The sequence below is a fragment of the Herpailurus yagouaroundi genome, unplaced genomic scaffold (genome assembly GCF_014898765.1).
Source record: "Herpailurus yagouaroundi ecotype Mexico unplaced genomic scaffold, PumYag 77, whole genome shotgun sequence".
NCBI classification, from domain to species: Eukaryota; Metazoa; Chordata; class Mammalia; order Carnivora; family Felidae; genus Herpailurus; species Herpailurus yagouaroundi.
This window is the reverse complement of record NW_024412388.1, coordinates 63228169-63255426: the sequence shown is the minus strand read 5'-3', so window position 1 is coordinate 63255426 and position 27258 is coordinate 63228169. Positions and strand designations below refer to the sequence as shown.

Here is a 27258-nt window from a genome sequence, read left to right as displayed (position 1 = left end):
TTTGAACCTCTTTGTTATGGAAGTTTTACTTCAACTTTGGGCATTCATCTTCAGAACTAAAAAGTGTAGTGATATGGTTTGTAAAAACTCTGAATAGTCAGAGGGTGGTAAGCACAGGAAAATGACGAGAGAGAAAGAAAGAAAAAGAAAGAAAGAAGGAAAGGAAGAAAAAGAAAGAAAGAAAGAAAGAAAGAAAGAAAGAAAGAAAGAAAGAAAGAAAGAAAGAAAGAAAGACTCACAATCAAGCACCTCCCAAGCTAAATGATGCCAGTTATATCCAGCTGGGAAATGCTATAAACTGCTAACAGTGCAGAGCTTGGCTAGACTAGAAGAGCTTGTCTCAACATCTGGTAGAGGTAAAGCTGACCTCACCACTTCGTGCCTGGGACAGGTAGACAAAAACCCGTGGAGATTAGTATCAATCTCACACTATCAGTTAGAGTGACTATTGGCTACACTCTTTGTTTTTGGCCAAAAAAAAAAAAAAAAAAAAAAAAACTAACTGGAGTAGCAGGTTAAAAACAAAACAAAACAAAACAAAACAAAGCTTTTTTTCCTCCTTTCTCCCGTAGTGAAACTTAGGCTTGTTACTTCTGGTTTGAGGCAGATAGTGAGTTACTTACAACCACGTGATTGCTTTCTGGTTGCATTTATGATTACTAGAATAGAATTACAAATACTCCACTATTACTTCCAGTCCTCAGCCAGATGTGAATCTGCTAAGTTAAACAAAGACTTAAACTTAAGATTCTTAAGAATTGTTTTTTATCCCATTACCTTTTTTTTCCCTTCCTGGTATATGAAAAACAAGAAGTGAGTACTGATTAAGTTCTTTAAATCCAAAAATTAGTGAGGGTGGCACCACTTACTTTTGTAATTCCAAGACAAGCGTCCACTGCTACATAGGATAAAGTCCTGGGGTTTAGATTTCAGCTCTCAGAATCACAATCCCTAAAGAGTGTTCACTAGGAAGAAAAAGTAAAGAGTCTGCTCTAGAAACATTGCTCATAAACTCCAAATACTTTTAGTTCTCCTTTTTCACCCCTGAAGAAATATGTCCACATGGCCCATATTTCATTTCTGACTTGGGTTACCCAAAAAGATCGTTTTGAAAAGTGCTCTACCTTTTCTTTCACATTAATTTTATTAGCTAGTTTAAAAGGATAATTTGCCAAATTAGATGTTTTCACGTGTTCTTTTGTTGAGTAAATGCAATCGTCTACAAATAAGTTTCCTATTAAAATGTACTCAAAACGCAGCTCAAAACAAAATGACTTTTTAAAATTAAGAGTTGTTATATTTGAAAGAGACTAACGTCGACTTAATGTTGAAAGCACACACAAGAAAGGACAAATTGGTTGAAACTTTCACAAGAATGGAAAATGTTTAATAAACTTGGAGGGGTGGGCTTATTAAACTATAGTGTTATTTACAGCCATAATTCATCAACCACAAACACAATAATGTGTTTGCATGGCATGCTACAACAGAAGCTTTATTCAATTCATTCAGAAAACATTGGCAAAATAAATTGCAGTTGCAAAATTCACAGATACAAGCTTCAAAGTATAAAGTTGTATATAACAAAAAATACAGGTAATATTTATAACAATAACTTACAGATACAAACTAATGGTAAACTACGATTTCACAAAGGATTGTAAACATGTTGCACACTTGTCAGTCCTTTTGTTTTTTAGGCAAAGTGCTCTTTTGATGACAAATAAATTAACAGATACACACTAGAGTGAACTATTTCCAGACAATACAAAAAAAAAAAGTTGATTTGTTTTCTTCTTGTAAACATAAATTTTACAAAAAAATGAAGAATCAATAAAAGTGTCTTGCAGGCCAACAATAGATACATACCTGGGCAGCAAAGTGATGTCGAAAATGCTTTGAGTGTTAAATAAAAAATTAACATTAATATCTTTTCAATGGTATTTTATACATAATAAATGACAAGATTATATCCTTAATCATTTCTATCCCTGAAAAAAGGAATTAGGTATGACTTATTGGCAGTTGTGTCATTGAATGGGGTAACAAGGGCTGGAGTCCAAGAGTTGTTGGTGAATGAGCTATAAAATAGAAAGAAATTCGTGGATCAGTTTTGTAGGGTGAATAGAACTGATTTAAAAACAAACCAAAACAATCCAAGGCAATGCACTTTCATTACTCTTTATAGCTGAGGGCACCAAGCTACACTCATTCCACTAACCTCAGCAGAAGCATTAACTTATTCAGCACAATGAATATAGTATTAAATGAGAATCCAGGAATAGTTTACCCCCAAAACCTCTTTTGGGGCCACAAGCTTTTGACACTTTAATGTCCTCCATCCATACCCCATTCACTGCACTTTACCTTGCAGCTAGAAAACATAAGCTTTGTCTGCAGAGACACTGCTAGCTTCCACATAAAGGTGTCTGTAGGATGACCCCCAATTTCTCATTTATGAATGCTTAACCGCCTATTCTCTAAACATACATCAAAGCACATTTGACTCAGGCAAAACTATAGTCATTCATGTGAACACATACAATTTTAATGCTAGTATAATAGCAACCATGGTACAGACTCTGATTTTTCATTTAACCCCAACTTAAAATGAGGTTTCCATTCTCAGCAAGGGCTATGATGCTTCAAACCAAACCTCCCTCTGAGAACAACTAGGAAAGCTGGACAAAATTTTTACAAATCTCTTGGAAGGCATCTGAAAGATACCAAGACAGTGAGAACTTGCAAAGCAAGTCCCAGAAGAGAAGGGAAATGAACCGAGGCTACTACCCTCCACCCCCTCCAAGTTTAATGACAATTTTAAAAGAAATGTCTGAGAGGCTGAGAATTGGAGCAGACTTTCAGGATTTAGACTTTGGCTGGGTGGTGGGGAACAAACACGAAAGATCAGGGACCATTGAAGAGAAGCCTTCATTTAAAACAACAAAAACAAAACACAGGCTCTGTCTGGGATCCTAGAAGGCTAAACACAAATAGTGACCCAGAAATATACCAGCCTTTGTAAGCAGTGATGCCTCATTGGATTAAGTTGATCTTATCCTAGCCTAACTTTCTGCCAGAGGTGAAACCAAATCCTCTCTGGTGGAAGAGATCATCCGGAGTCTCAAATTATTTCTAATTTTTCATACACAATGTCTGAAGTGCAATAAAAAATGAAAAGGCAAATAAGAAGACATGAGTTGACTGAAAACAAAGAGATCCAGATATTGGAGTTATCAGACACAAATTTAGTATAACTATAATTAATATAATAATTTTGTTAAGGAATAAAGTGGCAAAAATTGAGGATTCCAGCATAGAAGTGGAAACTATAAAAGAATGAAATAGAAATTCTAAAACTGAATTTAAGTTAATTTCAATAACTGAAATTAAGAAATCAGTGGGTGAGTTTTACAGCATATTAGATAGAGAATTAGTGAACTGGAGAGAAGTCAGAAGAAAATACCTCAATGCATGGAAGTTCAAAGGGGTGGAAAATATGGGATATTTTCATAGGGGGTAGAAACAATATTTAAAGACACAAAAACAGACTTTTCCTTAATGAAATACATCAAACTACATATTCAAGAAGCATATCTAGGCACATTATAATAAAACTGAAAAACAAATACAAAGAGAAAAGCTGCAGTAAAATGACATTCACTTTCAAAAGAGCAAGAATTACACCAAGAGCTGATTTCAACAAGTAGCATCAGATTAACTACCCATATTCTAAACAATAGAAACAATGCAAGCCAGAACCCAATGTTACCTTCAAAGTCCTGGGGGGAAAAAAAGCTGGCAACCTAGATTTTCACACACAGAGGAAATACCATTAACAACTGCATCAAAACAAATTCTTATGAATGAACCTTAGATGTGCTAAACCCAAAACTCTGGAATAAAAAAAGTACTTAAAGATGGTCTAAATAAATAGACAAAGTTCATAGTATGGAAGGTGATATTATTAAGATGGCAGTTTCTTACAAATTGGTCTAATAGACTATATCAAAATTTCAATTGTTTGTGGGTTTTGTGGTGGAAATTGACAAGCTGGTAAAATTTATGGAAATGCAAAGGGTCAAGAATGAGCAACAGAAACTTGAGTAACAAGAAAGTAGAAAGACTTTTCTACTGGATATAAAGAATTGTAGGCTTTGCATAATTAAAACACTAAGGTATTATTATGAAAATAAACAGACCAACAAAATAGAGTGTACAGAAATTGACACCTACATTATATAAACAGTTGATTTATGAGAAATGTAGCACTATAAAACAGCTGAGACATTGGTATTTTAATCAATATAACAAGAGCTTTGCTTCCTATTTCATACCACATAAAAAATTCAATTCCAGATGGGCTGTAAATCTAAAGATCAAAGGGAAGATAGTTTCTAGAAGATAGCGTAAGAGGTACATGTTCATTATCTTTGAGAGAAACAATTACTTGAACAAGTCACAAAAAAAGAACTGCCCGTGAATGGGGGAAAAAAAACACACCTGATGAAATGAACTATATTAAAATTAGTAACTTGTGCTCAACAAAACATACCCTTAAGGGAGTATAAAAAGGCAAGCCACTGAAAAGTAGGCGATGTCTGCAATACATATAATCATCAAAAAACTTTTTTATATGCAGAATACAGGAAGAACGAAGATAAATCAAGGAAAAAAACAACAGACAAACCAACAGGCCAACAGACAAAAGACATGAATAAGCTCTTCACAAAAAAAGGATATACACATGTCCAGTGAAAACATGTTCAGTCTCACCAGTCATGAGGAAAAAGCAAATTAAAATAAGGAGATAAGCACTACACAACTATCAAATTGGCTAAAAGTAAGAAGTCACACCATATCAAGTGTTAGCAAGGATGTGGAGCACCTTGAAGTCTCACCCACTGCTGGTCGAGTGTAAACTGGCTCAACCACTATGGGAAACTGGCAGAATCCGCTGAAGTTGAGTGTATGTATAGCCTGTGACCCTAAGTTTCATTCCCAGGTGCATTCCAAACAGAAGTGTGAATTAATGTGCACCAAAAGGCATGCACAATAAAGTCCACAGCAGCATATTCATAAAAGCCTAAGCACACTCAAGCACAAATGTTTATCAACCATAAAATGGTTAAACTGTGGTATATTCCTACAGTGGAATTCTATGGAACAATAAAACAAATCACTGATCCTTGCAACAATACAGATGAATCTCACGAACAATGTAGTGGAAAGAAGTGAGATACACAAGAATACGTTCCATATGGTGCAGTTTATGTAAAGCTCAAGAACAGGCAAAACTAAAACATGACTTTGGAAGTCAAGGCAATGCTGCTCTGGAAGAAGAGGATAATGATTGAAAGGGTACGTAAGACAGGTTTCTGGGGTGTTAATTATGTCCTACTACTTCATCTAGTCAGTATTTACGTGGATGTGTTCACTGTAATAGTTCACCAAGCTGGATACTTTTTACGTGTACACTTTTCTATATGTATGTTTTGCTTCCATATAAAAGTTTCTTTGACAAAACTCCGTAAATTCCAATCTAAAACTCTGAGTGTGAATACTTTCTCTGACCATAGGAAAATAAATTATTTAAATACCAGGTGAAAAGCCAAAAAAAAAAAAATTTTAAGTCCTAAGTAAAAAATCAAGCACTAATAGTCATTATTAATATTTGTATTTTAGCTGTAAAGTGGGTGTTAAACTTGTCCCTTAAAATGTTGTTATAGAAATAAGAATGTTTGGACAGTTCTGCCCCCTGCTGCACTTCCCCACAATATTTTTCATCTACTACTGAGGTAATATTTCAAAATATGAGTCCTATCAACAATCTAATATTAGAAACGATCACTTATTGGTTGCTTGGGAAACAGCTGTTAAAGGTTGGGATACCTACCATCCATGTAACTATGCAGCGCAGTTAGCATCGTCCCATCTTGGGGCACATAGGCAGAATAAGCCATTTCTTCTAACATGGGAGGAGACAGCCGGGAGGGTGGGACTGCTGTGACTGGGGCCGAGGAGGAGTGATTAGGACTGACGTGTTTCTTGTGGCGAGCTCTACAATTCTGAAACCACACCTGAGGGAGGAGAAAAGCAATGTAGGCACGTCACATCTCAGCTTCTGAGTACGTTGTCAACTCAGTTTAAAAAGAAATGCATCCCCTGTCAAACTGTTCACTATTAAGGCTAAAAAAGAAAAAGAAATGTATCCTAAATTTCTCTACCATATAAGCACAATACAAATCGAAATAAGCTTTTGAGGCACCTGGGTGACTCAGTTGGTTGAGAGGCCGACTCTTGATTTCAGCTCAGGTCATGATCTCATGGTGATACTGAGCCTGCATTAATTTGGCTCTGCACTGACAGTGCGGAGCCTGCTTAGAATTCTCTGTTTCGCTCTCTCTCTCTCTGCCCTTACCCCACTTGAGTGCACGAGCATATGCTCTCTCAAAAGAAATAAAAGTTTAAAAAAAAAAATCTAAGTAAGGTTTTTAAACAGTTCTATAGACTGAAGAGAACATTTGCACAAATATCAATGGTCATTTTCTTTGCTCAAATAATAACTATCTGGTGATTTATTTAAAAGCCAATTCTATACTACACTGGCATCTTCGAAAATAAAAACGAAGGGAGGAAGTTCGAGAATTCCAGAAAAGTTTCCTCATCTTTAACCACTGGCATTTGGGACAAAAAGAAAAACAAACAAAAAAGCCATTTTAATCAGAACTTAAACAACAAAAAAAAAACAACTAAATGTATTCTTAGACACCTGCTGGACTTATTTCAAATCTTTTCCCAAATGACTAAAATCCCTACTGAGAATTTAAAGCTTTCTACAAACCTCTTGATTCAGTTATTCCAATCACATTTTAACCTGCTGAGTTCAATTTTTCTTAGTGAATAGATAGACTATTCCCTAAGAAGTATGTTAAGGTCAGGTTTATAATAAGAAAAAATGAGTAATATTTAAGCAAAATAAAATACAAACATATCCATTAGTAAAACAGTTCACAAAATGTAAAGAGCTAATCATGAAAGAGTGGTCCACTCTATCATAGAAATAAAGGAATCAAATTCAGGGCAGGCATCGTTTTGCTTCCAGATCAGGGTAAGGGAGGCTAGGCTGCCCAGAATACTTCCAGTAATTAATCTGCCTGTGTTCGAACTCCCTATCACTAGATGAAACTAGACTATAGAATGTTACTCTATTAAAATGTTAAAATATTATAGCACTTATTTGCTGTCACTCCAAACACTTCGTCATGAGGAGAAAGAGAAGTGGAGGAATAAAAACTTTTAGGAAATTAAGACAAAGAACATTTTAGTTTCAGGACAGAGGGCCAGGGAGAGATCAAGGACATAAGCTTCTGCCCTGGGCTGGTAGGTGTTTGATGGCACAAGGGAATTGGGGCTGAATAATGTCAAACAGAAGGAATCTGCAAAAAGATTTATATAAAAAAGCTGACCTGATTTCAAACACACATCCTGTCCTTGGGACTCAAAAATAGAGGGCTTTCAAAGTATAAACTCAAGGGGTTAAAACTAAAGTAATAGTTAATAATGCAGCAGGGTAGGGGCACCTGGGTGGCTCAGTCAGTTAAGCATCCAACTTCAGCTCAGGTCATGATCTCACAGTTCATGGGTTCAAGCCCCACGTTGGGCTCTGTGCTGACAGCTCAGAGCCTGGAGCCTGCTTGGGATTCTGTGTCTCCCTCTCTCTCTGCCCCTCCCCCACTTGTGCTCTGTCTCTCAAAAATGAATAAATGTTAAAAAAAAAAATTTTTTTTTTTTTAAATAATGCAATGGGGTATGCATCCCTGGCCAGGTGGCTGAAAGGTACCACCTGAGGAAGTTTCAGGAAAAAGATGTAGGCATATATCAAGAAAAAGTAGTTGGAAGTCACAGCCTTCTCCCCCATTTTCTGGAGTATTAGGCTCTTAGATATGTAAATAGAGACCCAGAGTCTTCACAGTTCCCTCCACAGGTTCCTTAACAGTAAGCGTCATTACTGTCACCCACCCAGTCAAGAAGATACACTCACACGTTCTCAAACTTGTAAGAGAAAACGGCTATCACCAGTCTTTTCCCCAACAGTACCCAGAAGACATGTACCCCAGTGGACTACATGCAACCTAATACACATGGTACTATGGTTGCCAGAGTTCTTTCAAAGTATCTTATGTTTCCAATAAATTATGTACTGGATGGAACCTACTCAGTAGTTTAAAAAAAAAATTCCAGATTTTGGAAATAATATGAAAAAGGTATGACATAAACAGCAGAAAAATTATCTTAATACGGATTCAAATAGCTCTTTGGAAAGATCATCAATAGGTAATCAAGCAGAGAGGTTTGTAAACAGAAAATGTCATGGGGCACCTGGGTGGCTCAGTCGTTTGAGCTGCTGACTTTAGCTCAGGTCATGATCTCATGGTCTGTGGGTTCGAGCCCCTCATCGGGCTCTGAGCTGACATCAGCTCAGAACCCAGAGCCTGTTTTGGATTCTGTGTCTCGCTCTCTGTCTGCCCCTCCCCTGCTTGCTCTCTGTCTTTCTCTCTCTCTCTCAAAAATAATAAACATTAAAAAAAAAATTTTTTTAATGTCATGTAACTTGTACAGAAAAATATAGTTGACAATTCCAGACTTTAGAAAATAACTTCTGACATGAGGGCTACCCAGCTTTAGAATTCAAATACAAGTACTTTTGACCTTCCTCACTGACTCAAAATTTCTTCCTTCTGTTTTGCAAACCTCTAAAAGAGTTAAAAAACTTTAAAATATTTTGAGTTCCAAATTGTAAACTCTATAAGCTAAGAGTAGGCTATGTAGATATTCTGTGAAAGAAAAGACTAATCCATAAGATGAATCTCTGAGAAAGCCCAAAGAGCCAAACAGAAGACTTATGTGTATGAAAAAAAAATGGAATTTTAAATTATTGAGAATGAATGGGATAATACTGATTTAGAAAAACCTGGCTAATCATTTGTGAGGAAAAAAATGGTAAACTCCCTACACCTCACTAGTAACCAAAAGTCAATTCCAGGTAAATTAAAAATTAGATGGAAATAACTGGAACCATAAATGTTTAAGAGAAAACAAAAGTTAATATTGATAACTTCTAGGTGAGGAAGTAGAAAAAAGGCCAAAGCTATAAGTATTGAGAGGTATTAATACATAAAAATATAAAAGTTCTATGTGGAGAAAATAAATGAAAAAGAAACTATGGAAGTCTAACGTAACAATAAAAATCAGTAAGATGGAAAAGTAACCACGTAATAGAAAAGTGGACTAAAAACATACAATTTCTAAAATTACAAAATAAACAAACATGTTAAAGTTATTGATAATAAAAGAAGCATAAACAAAAACAATGAGATTTTCTGCCAAAATTAGAAAGAATGTAAAAGAATGACAGTATTCAGGATTTGTAGGAGTTAGTGAAAGGGAACTTGCATATGTAGCTCCCGGCAGAATAAACTGGTATGAACTTTCTGGAAGCTGATTTTTGTACTATTAGTTAATTATTTAAAGGCCTTAAAATGTTTTAGCTTTTGACTCAACAACCACCCTTCTAGAAATTTATCCTATGGAAACTATTGAACCAGTGAGCAAGGTGTATATAGAGTGTTGTTCATTTCAGCATTTTTTTATGATAATGAAAAATTGGAAAGAAACTAAATTGTTTAATGCTTAAGATGTGCAACAATAAAAATCATGTAAATTTCAATATGGATATGTACTCCCAAGACACTAACTGGAAGAAATAGCATTGCTTTATCCTGTTTCCATAAGATGAACAATTCATAATTCACCTATTGGAAAGGGTATGTGAACGGTGATTGTATCTGAATGCAGTGTTAAAAGTAAAATCATCTATATTTTGTGATTTCAGTACAACAAAGATCTGCTGTTACTAATATCTCGCTAAGCAGACTTTAGTTGGTAAAGGTGAGACTGTCTCTGTGTATCAGACCACTGTTTTTACCTAATCGTTGGATAACCTAGTTTGCACATTAAAATCAAGACCTAGTAATCAAAACTCTAATTTTTCTAAAATGTGCACAATCCCAGGAAGTAGACTGGACATAGAGAGTATGACTACTATCTGAGATAACAGAAACTGACTCTTCAAAATTACCACGAAGGACGATATGTATATATACAAATAATATATATATCTGCATGCTCCTTCCTTTGCCATCCTATCAAAAATATTTAAATCCAATCCTCACATATTAGAAGCCACCATCGAACAATATATTCTCCAGGTTCTAGTACTTGGATCCAAGATAACTTGCACATAATACTGGTGACCTAAATACTTAGAAATCACATGACATTGTCTGGGGTCATTATTTATTGAAATAATAAGAAACCTTCTCGGAAAATCTTTCATTTTCCTTTGCTTCCAAATTCAAAATAATCTAAAACATAATAATCATGAATTGACTCAGCTGGAGCAATCATGGTCATTGAACGTATAGACTCTCAGATTAGAAGAACCTTCAACCCGTTCAGTCTGTACTACCTCAACAAAGGAAGCTCCATGTTCAGGCACAGGAAACTCACTATCTCCAATGGCAGCCCACTCATTTTCACAGACTTTCATGCTGAAAAAGTTCTTCATTATGAGTAAACTCAGCTTTTTCCTATATTCCTTTGCAAAGACCTGATTTTGCTAGTCTGCAGGACAGCCTTCCACATATACTTAAAGTTACTTAGTCTTTTTATCCTATTCCTTCCCTTAGCATCTCATCTCCAGATAAGTATTCTTGTTACTGTTAATATTAGCACATGATTTCTAGTTCTGTCATGACCTTGTTAGCCTGCCTCTAAAGGAAGCAGTCTGTTCAGATTGGTTCCTTGTTAGACCCCTTTTTAAAATCTGGCACTCTGAAATAAACACAATACCCTGGATATCTGAAAAGCATTGAGGTTGTGTGGCTCACTTCCTCAGAGAACCTCATTAGAGTCCTGTCGGCCAAATCCACTGAGAATCTAAGTCTTTAGAGAGGCTGTAGTACCATCAGGTCTTTCCCCATCAGATACTCTATATAGATGATTTATTAATTATGAAACAGCTCAGCCTTAACAAGAATAAACTGAAAAATAAGCACCTATTTATCAACCACTCAACTGAGGAAATGAAACACATGTATAATGTTGGACTTTACCTCCCCCTGCTCCCTGCAACTGAATTTCATCTTGCTGGTTATGGTTACTTGCATTAATTCCTTAAACTTTTTGAATCTTTAGTGTTACTTAAAATTATTTTCCACTTCCCTGATTTCTCTATAAGATCTTGACACAGTTGATCACCTCCACCTTGAACACATTCCTCTGGCTTCCATGATGCCTCCATACTAGACTCATTCCTTGATCCCAGCTGTCACTGCATCCCTTTCAAATAGTATCTCTTACCCTGCTCTCTCCCTAAAGTCCATTCTTCTCTTTTTACTGTTTATGATCTTGTTCTAAAGGATTTTACCCAATTTCATGGCATTGGATCTTTTTGCTTAGTCCTGCTCATCTTTTAAAATACTTGTTTAAATCCCCAAATTCCACAATCACTGCATGACTAGCACAGCTAGTGTCCCATTAGAGTGTCCAGGTCCTTTTCTTGTCTTTCTCCCATCTGTGCAATCAATAAAATGTTTCTCAGTGAACTCTAGGTCACTACCTCATTTAAGTCTATCTTCAAAAAACGACTACTTTGCTGGGTATCCCAACTAATCATATATCTCTAGCTTCTTTCTACCCTAATTCTTCCCATGTACTGCCACTAGCCCTTTCTTCCTGAATTCACACACCATGGCTTTCTCCTGCTCAGGAGAGAACTCTATACTTTCAGGTCCCTCCCAAGTTCAGTTCCAGCACTTTCAGCTCTCACAATTTGCAAATATAAATCTTACGTTTCAATGAATTCACTCTAATTTATCCTTCCCTGACTTTATTCATACCACTATCTCTACCTGGATCTTTAACAAAGGCCATCAACCTCACCCCTAGACACACGCACTCACTTATACAATTACAGAAAAGTTGGAAAAAAAAATTACTGGCTTCAGAACCAGATCTAGCTTGGAACCATATTTGCCTTTTTCAGCTTGAGGATCTTAGGGTTGCTGTGAGCACGGAATGAAGTAACTTATGCACAAAGTCATTAACAATCGGTAGCCTAGCCCTTGCAAGCCAATTATCAGAGTTAAAAAGCTGAAGTAGAGTGTAAAGAGACCTAAAATAGAAAGCAAATGTTTTTTGCCATTTCTTCACACACAAAAAACTAATGCACACTCATAAAGGCCTAGAATAGAACTTTTAGTATCTCTTGATTAACCTTAAAAATAATCACCTGTATCACACGTCTGCTCAAGCCTGTCCTTTCTGCCAGTTTCTGGAGAGTCTGTGCATCTGGGTTGTTGTCCTGAGCAAATTGTGCTTGCATTACCTGTTTTTTTTAAAAAAAGTATAGGTAGTAAATAGCTATATATAAGAAGCTCAATCTTCTGCATTTTGATGACAGGAGAGATAAGACATGAACAAGAAGATAGGATACTTGTATTTTATTACTTGAAAATCAGTATGGGGAAATGTGCATAAATGAAAAGAAAGCATATCTTGTAAATTTACAAACAAGTTGTTATGTTGAGACCTTTTAAAAAATAATCCATTTCAGCATAAAACTTCTCTCTCAACTATGCTGTTAAAAATGAGCTCCCCTTTGCTCTTCTTCCATTCTTACAACATACAAATGAAATGAATAAATAGTATAAGCCTGTTTACTATTTTTTTCCATTTTGTTAAAAATTTCTTGCATTAGAAAACTTGTAAAGATACAAAAATACTATCACATTTATCTCCAACTGCTACTGAGCTAAACAGGCCCATACTATAACTTTCATCAGTCAGCAAATAGCATACAGTGCAAAAGATAGATACCATTTAATTGTAATTAGTACATTAATTGTTTTGAACACTTGTTCTATGCAAAACAATATCTGGGATCTGACACCCATCTGACACCCATAAGAACTTCCTGGGATCTAACCATCTGTATATTGAAAAAGCTCCCAGGTGATTCAATATGAACTTTTGGATTAGAACCACGGTGCCAAGGGTCATGAGACAGTGATATATGAAAAAATTGTCCCTGGCCTCAACTTTTTGAGACAAAGATATGGACATGTCAATAACTACCAAGAATACAAAGTAAAAGGAGAAACATGGAGAGGGAATATCAGAGTAAAGCACAAGTCAAGGGCTTTGTATTCTTTCTGAAGAGGGAATCAAGAGGGATATTTGAATTTTATAACTTAAAAGCCAATCAACTTAGGGAACTAGTATAAAATATGGAAGAGGGGAGTCTGTCATCCAACATGATTATGCATGTCCATAGGTATGGGATGGGGGTAACCAACCTATCTAAAGACCTTAAGTACCAGTGGCCTCAGCATCATTTCCAATAGGCAAAATTAATTGGACGCTCCACTATGCTCCTCATATAATACAGTCTTCTGCCACTACACATGTCACAAGGTAGCTAAATAACTCAGTGGCAAGTATAGCTCTCAATAGCAGAAAGTAAGCATCTTGAGGGCAAAGGAAATGTCTTATTCTTCATTTCCCCAGGAGCTAATACCCCTTCCCATCACATAGTACATGCTTAAGTGTTTGTAACAGAATGAACCCTGACAACGTGAGAAAAATCTGAAGATAGTGTAGAGAAAAAGACCAATGTTGTTCCAGGAAACCTTATGAGGTTTGCAATTTTTTTAAATTAAGTTCCGAAAAGTGACTCTTCTAGAATAAGGTATTCCTGACTTCCTCTCCAACCATATTTGTTCACACACTCTCTGTAAACAGCACATGTATTTTTACTTTTAAAAATGGGCAGAAATGGCCTAAAAGTTTATAATCTCATTCAGTTCACCTCATTCTCCCTTTCTTATTCAAAATGTGTTGTTTCAACACTGTCATGTACAAATAGTTGTGTTTACATGTAGTTGAGCATGTAACATCTCAAAGAGAAAAAAGAATGAGCAAGTTAACTGTCTTTATATTTTAATTTTTCAAGAAGAAAAGCTAAACAGATATTTAAGGATTTGCTTGTTAGACCATTATTGATAATTTATAAAAACAAAAGACAGCATGCTTTTCACAAATGCATTTCAAATTCACAAGTTTAATAATGGAACCAAGTTACATTTAATAAAGCAATTTCTCATCAAGGAATAAAGCAAAAACTTAAATGAATACTGATGGCTTAAAATTGGTATATACTAAAGGGAAAGTAATACATGCTTATCAATGTTTAATCTCACAAAATAAAAGTTTTCATTTCTACTTAATTTCATTGTTCTCCAGTCACTAATGATGTTGAAACCCACCCCACTCCTTTTCTGCGCTCTTTTTAATGTGGTCAAGGAGTGAACCTTTGTAGACACTCATCATTTTAAGGCCAGGAAATCTCAGAGATGACAGGCATCTGCATAGTAGCAACTGACCAACTCAATCTGAAAGTAGATTAAAATAGTTGCTAACTTTGGGATGTTTAATATTAATAATCACGGAGCAAGTGCTTCCAACTACAATAAGCAAACCATAATATTGGCAGGAACTTCTTAAATACCATTTCTACACATGGGGCAATATTTGAAAAATTCTTGCCAACACAAAATATTGTTCTGTTTTGTGAATCTTAAAATCTTTTCTTCCCATAAATTTCTAAATAATTTTGGGAAATCATCTTGTTTATTCTTCTCATGTTAACTCTCCTCTGTCCAAAGCAGTGCTTCATTAATAGTCTTGACTTACTGATCATTTATAGTATTCTATTATTTTGCTGAATTCAAGCACTACTAGAATATATTCAGCTTTCTGAAAGGACAATTTGACATAAAGGGTACACTGCCTGATGTATCAGCGGTTCTGGCAAAATATAGTGATTTAAGTGTTTAAAAATTTACAGCTACAGGGCGCATAGGTGGCTCAGTCTATTAAGCGCCTGACTCTTGATTTCAGCTCAGGTCATGATCTCATGGTTCCTGAGACGATGCCCTGCATTGGGCTCTCACGGACAGTGCTGTCTGTTTGGGATTCTTTCTCTCCTCTCTCTCTGCCCCTCCCCCTGCCCACAGGCATGCACTCTCTCTAAAAATAAACAAACACTTAAAAAAAAAACTTTACAGCTATGTATCCCAGATTCCCAAGATATAAAAAATCACTTGAGGACAAAGATTGTATCTCATTTGTTTCAGCCATTCATGGCATAGAATAGATTCTAATAAATACTGAAAAAAATATGAGTATATGCTTTGAAAGCATGTCATTTCTATTTTCATTTTTTAAAACCTATGATTCCCAAATACATCTTTAAAAACTCATGAGTCAAATGCATGTGATGATACAAATAGCTCATGCATGTGTGCAATTTAAAACTATGAGGCTAATATACAAGATTCAGACTCTAACTCTTGTTTTAGCTGCTGCTGCTATTAAGTGGAACTTTTATTCCACTCATGGTCTGGAGGCCAAGCAAAAGACCAGAGGACTGGGGAAGTTTGCAAATCTCTTCTCTGCCATTCCATTGGTAGTCTGATTTGAGGGGGGTTCCTACACCTCCTGGAAGAGGCTACCTACATCAAAGAATTATTGTTAAGAATTAAAGGAGACAGTGTAAATAAATGCCTAGTGTAGGAATCGACACACAAAGACCTTCACAAATATTCCCTCTTTAATCAGTACCTATGATTATCTTCCTGTATGAAATGGTATATCTACCTAAAGTTGTTTCAAATTTTCACAATTTTAATAACTTTAATTTCATATAAAATTTTACTGTCAGACTTATAATTATTAAAATTATAGCCAGACCTTCATGGAAACAGCCCATTTTAAAAACAGAATATATTTATAGAAATTCTATTTTAACTCAGACATTTTGTAGCTACTGGATATTTTGCTTCCAGGTCTCTCACAGGTACTCATATCTCCTAATTTAGGGTTTTATGTAATCCAAGTTCCCTTGGAATATTTGTATCACGTCAAGGTTTCTTTCTTAATCTTTCTCCAAATAAAAAAATTTCTCCTGAAACCCTTTTACTATATTCGTCTTAAATACTGGCAAGTCTTAGAATACTATTTGTGATTTTCAGAATATTACTTTTACTCAGTTGTTAACGTTGTATAACTAACCTTTAACGTTTGAGCTAAGGCCGATACTATGTGTAAAGCACCCAGCAGTACAAGGTAGGCGCTCAATAAATGTTACTTTACCTTAACATAAAACAAATACCTCATCCACATTAATCTTTTAGAAAATGTGATTTCTTTATCTGAAAAAATGCCAGAAAGAATCATTATATGTGTAGACTTAATTATAAGTAATTATTTAATTATTATGTTGACAAGTGACATGGATTGAATTTATAACAATTATATTTAGGACAACCAAACAGAAAATAATCCATCCTTTTTCAGGAGACATAATCAACCATTAGCATCATATAGAATTACCTCCCTTTATCCCTCTTAAAAAGAAGAAAATGTTTACTTGATTGGAGTCAATAACTAGATTCCTGTTGTTTATGGTAAGGCATATTCAATTCTTTCCTATTCAGAAAATGTACAATCTTAGCCATTAAAAGGCTCATCGCAATTTCTTAAAAAGGCAGCACATTAGTGTCCCACAGACCCACACACTGTATGTCTCTTTCTGTTAATAGTCTTAAACTATTTTGTCTTCTATCACAATTATAGGTAGTAATGTAAATAAATGCCTGAGTTACATTGATTTTTTTCAGGACAGATCAACATTTTGTTTGCACTTTGACATTAATACCAATAGAACCCAGGAAAATAAAGCTTGAATGACTAATACCAGATCATGACTCTGAGAATATTGATAAACACTTTAGGGAAATAAGTATGTTTTCATACATTCATCAAGTTAGCTTTCTTTAAAAGCACAGGCCACCTTTTTTGAAAACATGAAAATGTTTTTAGGCAGCACGGAGATTGTTTTTGGGTTTGTTTTTTTTTTTTTTTTTTTTTTTTTTTTTTTGGAGGGAGGAGGGATTGGGTTTTCTTTGTGTGTGTTTTTTATTTTCATCAGGAGTGAATTCAAAAATCATGAATTCATTGTCATGTCTACCTGGAGCTGATCTGCTGTAAAGCTGGTCCGAGCTCTTTTTGCTGGTTTTGGATGATTAACATCTTGCTCTGTGAGGAGGGCACCTTCAACACTAATCCCATTACCTGCATTTAAAAACAACAGCATATATACTGGTAACTCAAATGGCTCTACTGATCAAGCAGGAATATATTTCTTGCATCTCTTGGCTCAGTGCAAAATTGGAAATTGTCCAAATCTGGGAGTTAAGTTTTAAAACACACTACAAATATTCTGTGGAAACAACACTCCACTTATAGGCTTGTATATTTTAGTCAAAAGTACAAAAATTAGAAGAGCACATATCTAAGATTCATCCTTAGGAGACAAACACAGGAAAACTGGTTACGAAAAGCCAAACAGACCCTAAATTCAAGGCTGCTGCCTGAAAATATGGTAAAAGGCTAATACGCATGCCATGGCATTCCCTGTAAATAAACAGATGGAGATCATCACTAACAGTATATGCTTAATGACTTTTACCACAATTACACTGCACAAAATAATGCATTAAAATGACCTTAGGAAAAATCTTTTTTATTCCCTGTATTCACCGTCCCCAAAGACTCTAAAGTATTTTAAGTATATATTTACCATTTTCCACTTCTCTTTTCAAATTATCCAGCATACAGTCATAATGCACTCTGCAGAGGACTTTCTCTTCCACCAAAGCAAACTCCTCTCCCGTGGAAAGCTGCCTTTTGCAAGAAAAGCAGGCAAAGCATGCCAAGTGATAGACATTCCCCTTGGCCCTCCGGACCCAGTCAGTAGAATGGATGTGCCTCCCACAACGAGAGCAGCGAGTTCCATACCTTCTACATAAATAGAAGAGCAGGAGGTAAAGATTTTAATGTTTGATGAGATACTTATAAGCCTAAGAGTAAACTAACACATTATAATACTCACTAGATTAACCTAAGTGTTTAAATCTTTTGAACGTGAAACAGGAATCAATTACTTTTCTAGAAGTCAATATGGTAAGCAATCAAGACTTGACATAACAGTCATAATTCAAACCTGTTTATAAAACAAAAACTCCTCATTGTTACGTTAAAGGAAGACTGGATTTTTCCTTTTAAAATAAATGCAGTAGGAGTTTCAATATCCCTTTTGTAACAAATATAAATAAGTTTATATTTTATAAATTACCTAGAAACTCAAGATACAAACATACATACATTGCAGACTGAAACCTAAAAGTGTAAAAGCATACCACTGAAGGTAAATGACTTCTTAAAACCAAATTGAGATAATTTAAAAATGCTTTCAATATCATTTTTTTAAATTAAAATATTTAAACATTTAAAACTGAGAGTATCAAAAAATGGGTAGAACAGAAGACTTTCACCCTGAGGGTGAGGAAGGAAAACTCAGGTATGTTTCCAATGGTGAATAAGCTATCATATCACTAGCCACAGGAGGGGGAGAAATACATATCCACATCAAACTAGATGGGTGTCTGTTTCTATTCATTAATATATTGTTAGAGGGACTGCCCGTTTTTTTAAGTCAATCTGAAGAACTGAATCCTAAAACTAAATTTCAAAATATGATAAAATATGAAGTATAAAAAAATCCTGAAGAACTAGATTTTCAATAGATCTCTGAAACCAAACCTTTCAAAAAGCTTTAAATTATGTTTAAAAAAATTAAAGTTTCATATTTTAAGTCAAAGAGGAGACAAATTGCTACTATTTTTGAGGAAATGGAGAGTAAACCTGATGAGAAATGTTTCTAGTAATTATAAAATTCTGTGACTTTTTAAAATAAAGGACTCTACGTTTTATGAATTGCTTTAAATTAGCAATTTTATTCAAATCAATCACTAAACTCTCTGAAACCAGTTTCTGAAGCTGAGAATAAACAACATAATTGGTATTACAAACTTCATTATATAGTATCAATTCCACAATAAACATTATTCTTCATTTGGAAATGCAAATAAAGAAAAAATATAGCAATTTTAAAAAATCATGCTTAGGGATAATTTCAATTTCTAGATAGCTATCCATTAAAAACTGAGTTATATCCTGGAAGAAACTGTACATTTAAGAAATGTTTAGAGAGTTCATAGAGAAAATGTTAATATCTTAGACCAATACAATCTCACAAAACAAAAATCAAAGAAGAGACAAAAAGAAATCAGATATTCACACAGAATAATCAAACTTGGTGTATTTGATATTGGAATGGTTGGTTCCTCTAAATTATATGATTTATCATAGTCTCCAAACTGCTGACATTTTGTAGGGTATAGCTAGGGATTATTCTATAGTAAATTGATAAACACTTAACAAAATCTTGATTCCCCCCCCACCCCATAATTATTTCATTTTATCTTATCATGCCCTGCAAACAAGGGTCTCTGTCACAATAAATCATCTTATATTTTACATTTTACCTATGCACAGCAAGAAGAAGTTCCCCCCCCTTTTTTTTTTTTAAATATCTCAAACTTTCATTCCTCCAAGTAGGAATAATTATTTTAAATTAGTGTTTGTATGTTGAATTCTTAAAACACATAAACATGCTTATTTTACTTGTTTTAGTAGAAGCTATACCTTAAAAATGTGAAGCATTCTCATTCTGAAATCCATTGTACAAGAAAACGACGGGTTTTTAATATGTAAAACCAGACCAGAAAGCTTATTTACAAAATTTTCTTTGCAAAATAATTTCTTGGAGTGTCTACTAAAAATATTCCATAGTGTACCTGAAATAATCAAGTTTGCAGAAAATGTCTTTGTCTTTAATATAACAGCTGGTATGCCTTCCTAAGGAGGTCCTGCAGACACTGCAGGAGAGACACCGAACATGCCAGCACAGGTCATTCACCTGTAAAGGGAAATAAGAAACCATTTTAATATCATATTTACAGAGTATCATTCCACCTGTTTTGCACACTGAGAAATTTTAAAACCCAGGTCCTTAATATTTTAATATATGCTCTGAATGTTTCTATCTAAATGGTGTCATTTACACAAATATCGGTCTAGATATATTCTCTTTTAGACACCACAAAAGATCACAACTGTATATTTTCTATTTTGTGTTTATTTTTTTATTTGCAGAAATCAGAGTGTGTGCTTTTTTTTTTCTTTTTGAAATCAAACTTCTATGAACACGGAAAATTTTTGTCATTCTGAAATCCTACATACAGGCCTATTTTATTTTTTTCTTTTACCAAGGTCTTCCTGCCATGAAACCTGGTGGCTGAAGAAGTCAAGCCACACACCTTCTCAATCTACTTTCTGGCCAATTATAAATGGTGTACTAAAGTGAGAGAGAAAGACGGTGAAAAAGAAGCCTTGTAAGATACTTACCCTTATAAAGAAGGCAGGCAATCCATTTCCCTTACCAAACAGAAATGGCTAAGGTAGATTTAAATGTTGATATGGCAGAAGTCCCGGCTACTTTCTAACATTAAATAATAGAATCAAGGAGTAAAGTATTGGTAACCCTACCTAATGATTTGATTACTGGAGAAAAAATTATTCTGATTATAAGTGGTTCTAAGAAGGCACCCAGGCACTGTTTGCCATTTGTATTTCAAGTAGTAAGGCATAAAATAGGGTTTAATAAATCACACCACCTTATATTTTTTAAATAGGCACATGAAATATTATCAATTCAGAGAACAAATCATAACCCTCACCTTAAACTGTTGCTATCATACTATAAGCACTACAACTTGAGCTTTCAAGAATGAAGATGTGTACAGGATTGAACCTGCCTGTATGTAACACACGCTCCCAAAGTTTGCTCTTGTTAAATGGACACAAGAACTGAGTTTATGCTTCACTAAATAAGCATAATTTCATTTCATATGAAAGAACTGCAATGATGCAAAAACACAGTTACACCCTACAAGTGGATCTAATGTTTCAAATATTTAGGAAATTGTGAAAATGGGAAATTGTGAAATGGTGTTTATCATGAAATACTGTAGCAAAAGCCCTATTTGTCCAATGATTTGTCCAAGATTAGTACTACTCTTCAAAATGTTTTTCTGTGATACAAAACATAAAAGGTACTTTAAAGCTGAAGGAAAAAGTTTCACTTACTTCTAATTACAGTTATGGGCCTCCTTCCAAAGCATTAATGAGAATATCATTTTGGTAAAATTTTTTAAATTTTAAGTTTGGGTCTTGAACTACAATGTTTACTACACGAGAAAACTTGGAAAATAGAAGAAAGAAAAGAAAAGAAAAGAAAAGAAAAGAAAAGAAAAGAAAAGAAAAGAAAGAAAGAAAGAGAAAGAAAATGAATTTGAGGAAGTCAGAATAAAAAGTACTAACAATGGTTAATATTGTCCTAGAAATAAGTGTGTATTTTCCTTCTATTTTTTCCTAACATAGTCCAATTAAAGTTTAAAAATATAAGCTTCCTTTAGTATTCAATGCTTAGGGACTTCTACATTTTGATCTTATCCAGGATCTTTTTTTTTCTTTTCCTCAAGCAAGTGTAGATTCAGGCTTCAGGGCAGAGTCATGGCCACCCTCTAACTTCCTAAAGCCAAACCTAATGCTTGGTTTGCTACCTTTCCTTAAAGTTTACTTAAAAAAAACAAAACAAAACAAAAAAACCTCCTCATCTTCCATTACTTTCCAGAAAGGAAAGTAAGGTAAAGAGAAAATTCTGAAGAACATAGACCTTTCCTGATGGCTGGTATTGATCCAATATATAAATGTATATAAGACCAAGCCAGAAAGTCTACCCAAACGACAGGGCAACTGAAATATTAGATGAAGCCAAAGACCCATCTAATTCCTCTCCTACATTTTTGTCTGAACTCCATTTTACTTGCCTCACGAGGTGATGTTTTTCTATATTAAATGGTTTTTATTATAGATCGTTGTACCCTCAAATACTCTACTAGGTCTAGATCCAACAATTTTCACCAGTGACTCAAATTGAATTTAAACTTCTCTTTTAGAATAAATATACAAATTAAAAAAAAAACTCAACATTTTTATATAATCATACAGTGTCAAACTTTAGTTAGAGCTAATATACTAATATGTACAAAAGGGACATTATAAGGGTGTGCATAGAAGACCTCACTGGATTACATTCCTACAAAGAAAAGCTTTATGTAACTCATTTAGGTAACTTAGATATTTTACATCATACAAGTAAATAATATGAGGTACAAGTAAATTTTTAACATATAAAAGTGAACACTAGAAATAACTCATGTATTTCAGAAGTGTATTAAGAGTCACTTTATAATACCCTTTTTTTCTAGATTCTCTCTGGAGGAGCTAGAAAAGCCTTTATAGCCTTTAAGAATGTTCAGAAACATTCTTAAAGATTATGCTAATTATGAAGAGGTTTCATTGACAATAAACTAATTTTGATCCAAAAAATGACTTTGAGATCTTAGGTCTAGAAACAGTGAAAGGCTCAGGTCTAGAAACAGTGAAAAGGGTATCCTAGGAATGCAGATTTAAAGAGAAAGCCATGCTAATTTGTCAACTTTAAGAAGCAATCACCAATTAAGATTTAGTTACTTTTAATTTTTTCACCAAAACTTCTTTTGATGCTTTATCTGGGTTTATCTATAGGGTTTTATTCCCACTTTACAGATTAAGCAGCTTTATACACTGAGGTGGAAATTTAAAGGAGCCCAATAACTAGCTTTTTGAACTCGTACTCTCTATAATTAATCCTTTTGAAAAAATGGGGATGTTGGGTGTGGACAGATTGGTGAGGAGGGAATAGAAAGTGAATTGGCTTGCTACTAATTTAGTGTAGGAGAGATCATTATTTTAAATAGTAGTCTTAAAAAGCTATTGAAGTTGAAAACCCATGGTATTAGGAGTAAGACACATGGGACCATGATCCTTCATTCAATGGCATGGGTAACTGTGGCCTACCAGAATTTTGACTCCAAAACTCCCGCACAATATTTTAAGAAATGAAACCAATTAAGACAGTCACCTCTCCAGCTACCACATGAAGCACTTCATCCCAGGCATCCATAGATCCTTCTCTTCTTTCTTTTTGCTTTCCTTTCTGTTTTCTTTCATTCCTGCCTTCCCTCCCTCCCTTCTTCTCTCTCTTTTGGTCTAACTTTATATCAATTTCTATTTTTTTCCCCACAAGCACTGGAGGTGACATGAAAAAAAGCATTGGGTGGCCTCCAAGTATTATAACAAGAGGCTCTTAATAAGAGCCTGAAAACGGTTTTTATTTAAATGTTCCTACAAATTTTTTCTTTGAAAAAGGCGGAAGTAACTTACTAAAAATAAGACTATGTAAAAAATCTGTCCAGAAAAGGCCCTTTAAAGTGCTTTGCAGTGATCCTCACCAAAGGAGACACTGCAAAGGGGAATCAGCCAACATATACTGACCAGGAGCTCTTAGAAGCAGGCAGGTGTGTGGGTGTTATCGGGGGTGGAGGGACCATAACCTGGACTCTGTTTCCAAATGAATAAAAAGATTAGCCCACTTTTGCTTTTCTATAAGTAGGTGGCTGACTCCAGTACGTCCACCCGGGGTATCGGCACTTGTAGACCACGACGTGTCATCAACAAGCTGTATTACAACATGGGAGATTCTAAGATTTCTTCTCCCTGGACCGGGCTGTTCTGCTGAGAAAGCCTACAACCTGCAGAGACAACTTGAAAGGAAAAGAAGGAAAAACTTTTCTCTTTTCCTAGAGTAACCCCGCTCCCCTTGGGCCTCGCGGCTCCACCCTACCTTGAGAAGGTACTTGTCCACGATCTCCAGGCCGCAGCTGTTGCACACACACTTGCCAGGGGGGCAGACGGAGCCCGAGGCCATGGACCGGGGCGAGGACGACGGGGACAGCGGGGCCGAGGAGGAGCACGAGTCCTCGTCCCCCGCTCCCTGGGGGCTCACCTGAAGGAAGCCGTGAGGCGCAGTCGCAGGAGGTTCTAGACCCCTCCTCCTCTCCTCATCCCACCGACCCACCGGGATCCCCTCCTTCCCCTCAGGCCACCCCCATTTCTTGAGGTCTCCCTTCTCGTTCTCACTCCTCCGCCCCCCCCCCCCCCCCGCCAAGTCCAAGCTCCTGCCACCCACCCGCTGGGGCTGTTGACCCTGACCTCAAGGACCCAAGGGCGCCGTACAGCCCTGCACCACCGTCCAGCCGGCCCAGCTTTCCACCCCGCCCTGCCCCAGGCCTTCCTTGCACCCGGTCCTCGGAGGGCCAGCTGGGCCCACGGAGGAGCGCGCGGACAGCGGCCTCTCGTCCTGGGCCGTCTCCACACCTCCAGCCTCCAACAGCCGTGTCCCTCGCCACTCACCAGTCCCTCTTCCCCGGCGCCTTTCCGAGTCCTCCCGGCCGCCAGGGCTGCAATCCGCCCGCACTCCTCCGACATGAGCCCCGGGCACTGCGGGGTGAGCGGAAGGGGAAAGTGGGGAGAAACGGTGAGGAAAACTTCAGAGCCGGCAAGCGCAGCCCAGAGCCTCGGCTTCTTGGCACGCGGAGCGGACTAATGAAGGCCCCCAGCGCGCCCGGCCGCGCGTGCAGCCGTCAGGGCTCCTGGGCCCCGGGGCCGCGGGCAAACGCGCGGGAGCGCAGCCTCTCCGTTGTCCGCCGCGGGCGGCGGCTGCGCAGCCCCAGCGCGCGGCGAGGCGGCCACCCGGGCGCTAAAGGCTTGCCCGGCGCGCCGCGGCGCTCTCGCGGCTGCGGGTCCCTAGCGCTCGCCGAAGCAAGTCGGTTCCCCGCCCCCCTACCGGGGGTAACAAGTTAATAACAATCATCCCAGCACAAAGCATTTTCTTTCTAGACGTCAATCACGGCGGAGCGGGGATCACCAGACTAAAGCGGGTGCAAGGGGCGGGAAGGGAGGGGGGGTGGAGTGGGAGAGAAGAAAAGAGGATTGAGGAGGGGGTGGGGGAAGAAACTTGATTTCTTTAATAACCTCAATTAAAAGAGCAAGACACATATATATTTTTAAAAAGGAGCGTTTTGAATTGGATAGCCCGAAAGGTGAAGAGGTTTAATAGGATGCTTGAAAGCTAATTACAGCGGGATTTAAGAAGCCTGGTGTTTGTTCCGATGACAATTTGAATGAAAATGCTTCAGATTAAACCGAGCCAGCAGCTCTTTCGTAAACTTACAGCAATTAGAGCTGCGAGTGATTTACACTCGTTTCTTTAAGGTGTAAATTGCCACTTACTGCTCAGTAAGTCAACATTTGAGCTACTAGAGAATTATTTTTAACCAGCGCAAAAAGCGGGTCGAATAATGGAAAATATCCAGCTGAATTTAATTTATGCCATTAAAACTCACCCAACCTCGGTCAAACTGTTTTAAAGCAACAGCGCGCATTACTCAAGTGTTCCCAAGCCTTTACTGGAGTTTTGTTCCTAAACGAAAACGCAGCCTCTCCTAGGCCTTTTCTGCCTTCGTTTACGAAAACTCCTGTTTGCGCGGAGGGGGTGCCGAACTCCGGCGGCCCACACCTGCGTTTCTGACTCTTCGCCTCCCTCGTCCTCCTTCTGGCTGCACCAGACGAGATACTGTCCGAACCTGGGAGTCCCCCGGCCCTCAGCGGGGACCCTCCGGTGCGCTCCCTGGGCTGGACCCAGCGCCGCCACACGGAGGCCGCATCCTCGCAGACATGAGGAGAGTTTATGCGATAAAGCCCCGCGTTCGCCGGGTGTTCCCCGCCACCGTCCCAGGAAAGATCAAGTCAGCGGTATCCGGTGCGGGACCCTCTGCCGCGCTCGAACAGGCTGCAGATGATTTTCAAACTTAAAACGCGAGACACCCACGGGTCCTGCCTCCAGAGTGACGTGAGAGCTTGTCAGTTTTCCCCCACTTACTAGACTAGACGAAAGGTGTGATTCGCGTGCCCTGGGGGTTGTTGTTGTTGTTGCTGTTTTTTGGTATTTCAAGTAAAAATGGCTCTCTTGGCCCTCCCTGGGATGCCCCAGGGCCTTCCCCGAGCCACGACTTCTTGTGTTTGTGCGTGCGCCCGCGTCAGCGCGGGTCGCGCTGCGGCGGGTTCCGCGCCTTTGCGCGGGCCAGTGCCCGCGGGCAGCTGCACGCACCGAGCCAAGCCTCTACTCCCACCCGACAGCCGCCCGGACCTCCCGACACGCTCTTCCCCACCGCCAAGATCAATCACCACGGCAAATAGAACAAAAGCAAGACTCACATGTACCCGAGAACGCCTTAGGCTCGAGGCTTCGTCTCCCAAATTACAGTCTCCATGCCTCAGGTTAAGTGAGCTTGTGGGGAGGGGAGGCAATGATTACTGACTAACGCTACTACGTAATAAAAAAAAAAAAATTGCCAGGTCTGAGGTTGAGGCCGTTACAGGTAATTTCTGAAACTCGTTTAGGAGCCCAAACAGCTCGCGTTGTATGGAAACTGCAATTCAGCTGGTCTGGCCAGACGTCGGCTCGCTCACCTTCTTAGGGGGAACTGCCAGCTCCGGCACGTCCTTTTCTTCTAGTTTACACACAAACATCTGATCGCTTTTCCAATACATGGCACTGCTAGGGCTGCTTATCACATACCAACTCCAGAGGGTCAGCGGCGGTCCGTGCCTGCCTGTCTGCCCCCCTCCCCCGCCCCAATACACTAATAAAAGCCGACCCCGAGAAGAGTAAGAAAGCTACAAACAAGTCTTCGTCCAAAGAGGCCGCTGTGGCCGTTACCACTGACGGGCTGTTCCTAAGATTCCTATCCCAACTTCACTGAACTCAGTCCCTCCAGGAAAAGGAAAAAAAAAAAAATTTTTTTTTCCTCAGGGGGGAGCCTTCCTTCAAGGGGGGGAGGGGGGGGGGGGGGGGGGGGGGGGGGGGGGGGGGGAGAGTCTTTTCCTGGAGGAATAGCCTCACCTCCTTAAGGAAAACCCGCCTTCTGTACATGTTAAGATCTTTATCAGGGCAAGCCAACTTACTCCAGATTTACTATTAAAGAAAAAAAAAAAAAACATTGGGAATGGCCTGTTAACTTTTGACTTAAAAAAAAAAAAATCTGCTCTCTGCATTTGCCGTGGCTTTTTAATTCTCGCTCCCCAACCAAAACCTAAACAAAGATTCAGGTTACATCTCTTTCTGCAGCAAGCAGAAGTGGAAGCGGAGGTCTGAGTGACTTA

General features: G+C 37.7%; 1 protein-coding gene across 2 annotated transcripts; it reads right to left on the bottom strand.

The window, feature by feature from the left end:
* Positions 1 to 1358: 1358 nt before the first annotated feature.
* Positions 1359 to 26790, bottom strand: LHX8 (LIM homeobox 8). Of its 2 annotated transcripts, XM_040470666.1 has the most exons (9): positions 26311 to 26790; positions 24448 to 24534; positions 23879 to 24040; positions 19887 to 20008; positions 17768 to 17988; positions 17156 to 17259; positions 12356 to 12451; positions 5897 to 6080; positions 1359 to 2081 (listed from the first exon to the last, which is right to left on the bottom strand). In XM_040470666.1, exons 2-9 carry the CDS (start codon positions 24520 to 24522, stop codon positions 2005 to 2007), a joined length of 1041 nt encoding a protein of 346 aa, XP_040326600.1. In that variant the 5' UTR covers positions 24523 to 24534; positions 26311 to 26790; the 3' UTR covers positions 1359 to 2004. The 2 variants fall into 2 exon arrangements, with proteins under 2 accessions (XP_040326600.1, XP_040326601.1); XM_040470667.1 differs by lacking the exon at positions 26311 to 26790 and having other exon boundaries at positions 24448 to 24702.
* Positions 26791 to 27258: the final 468 nt, after the last annotated feature.

Bases quoted from the DNA above. Each gene is read 5' to 3' on its own strand.
- LHX8 (XM_040470666.1), bottom strand. From the start codon at position 24,522: ATGTCGGAGGAGTGCGGGCGGATTGCAGCCCTGGCGGCCGGGAGGACT. The intron at 17,260-17,767 runs GTAAATATATAC...TTTTAAATGCAG, and splicing joins GAAAAGAGAAGTGGAAAATG to GTAATGGGATTAGTGTTGAA. The intron at 6,081-12,355 runs GTGATTATTTTT...CTCCTCCCTCAG, and splicing joins TGAGCAGACGTGTGATACAG to GTGTGGTTTCAGAATTGTAG.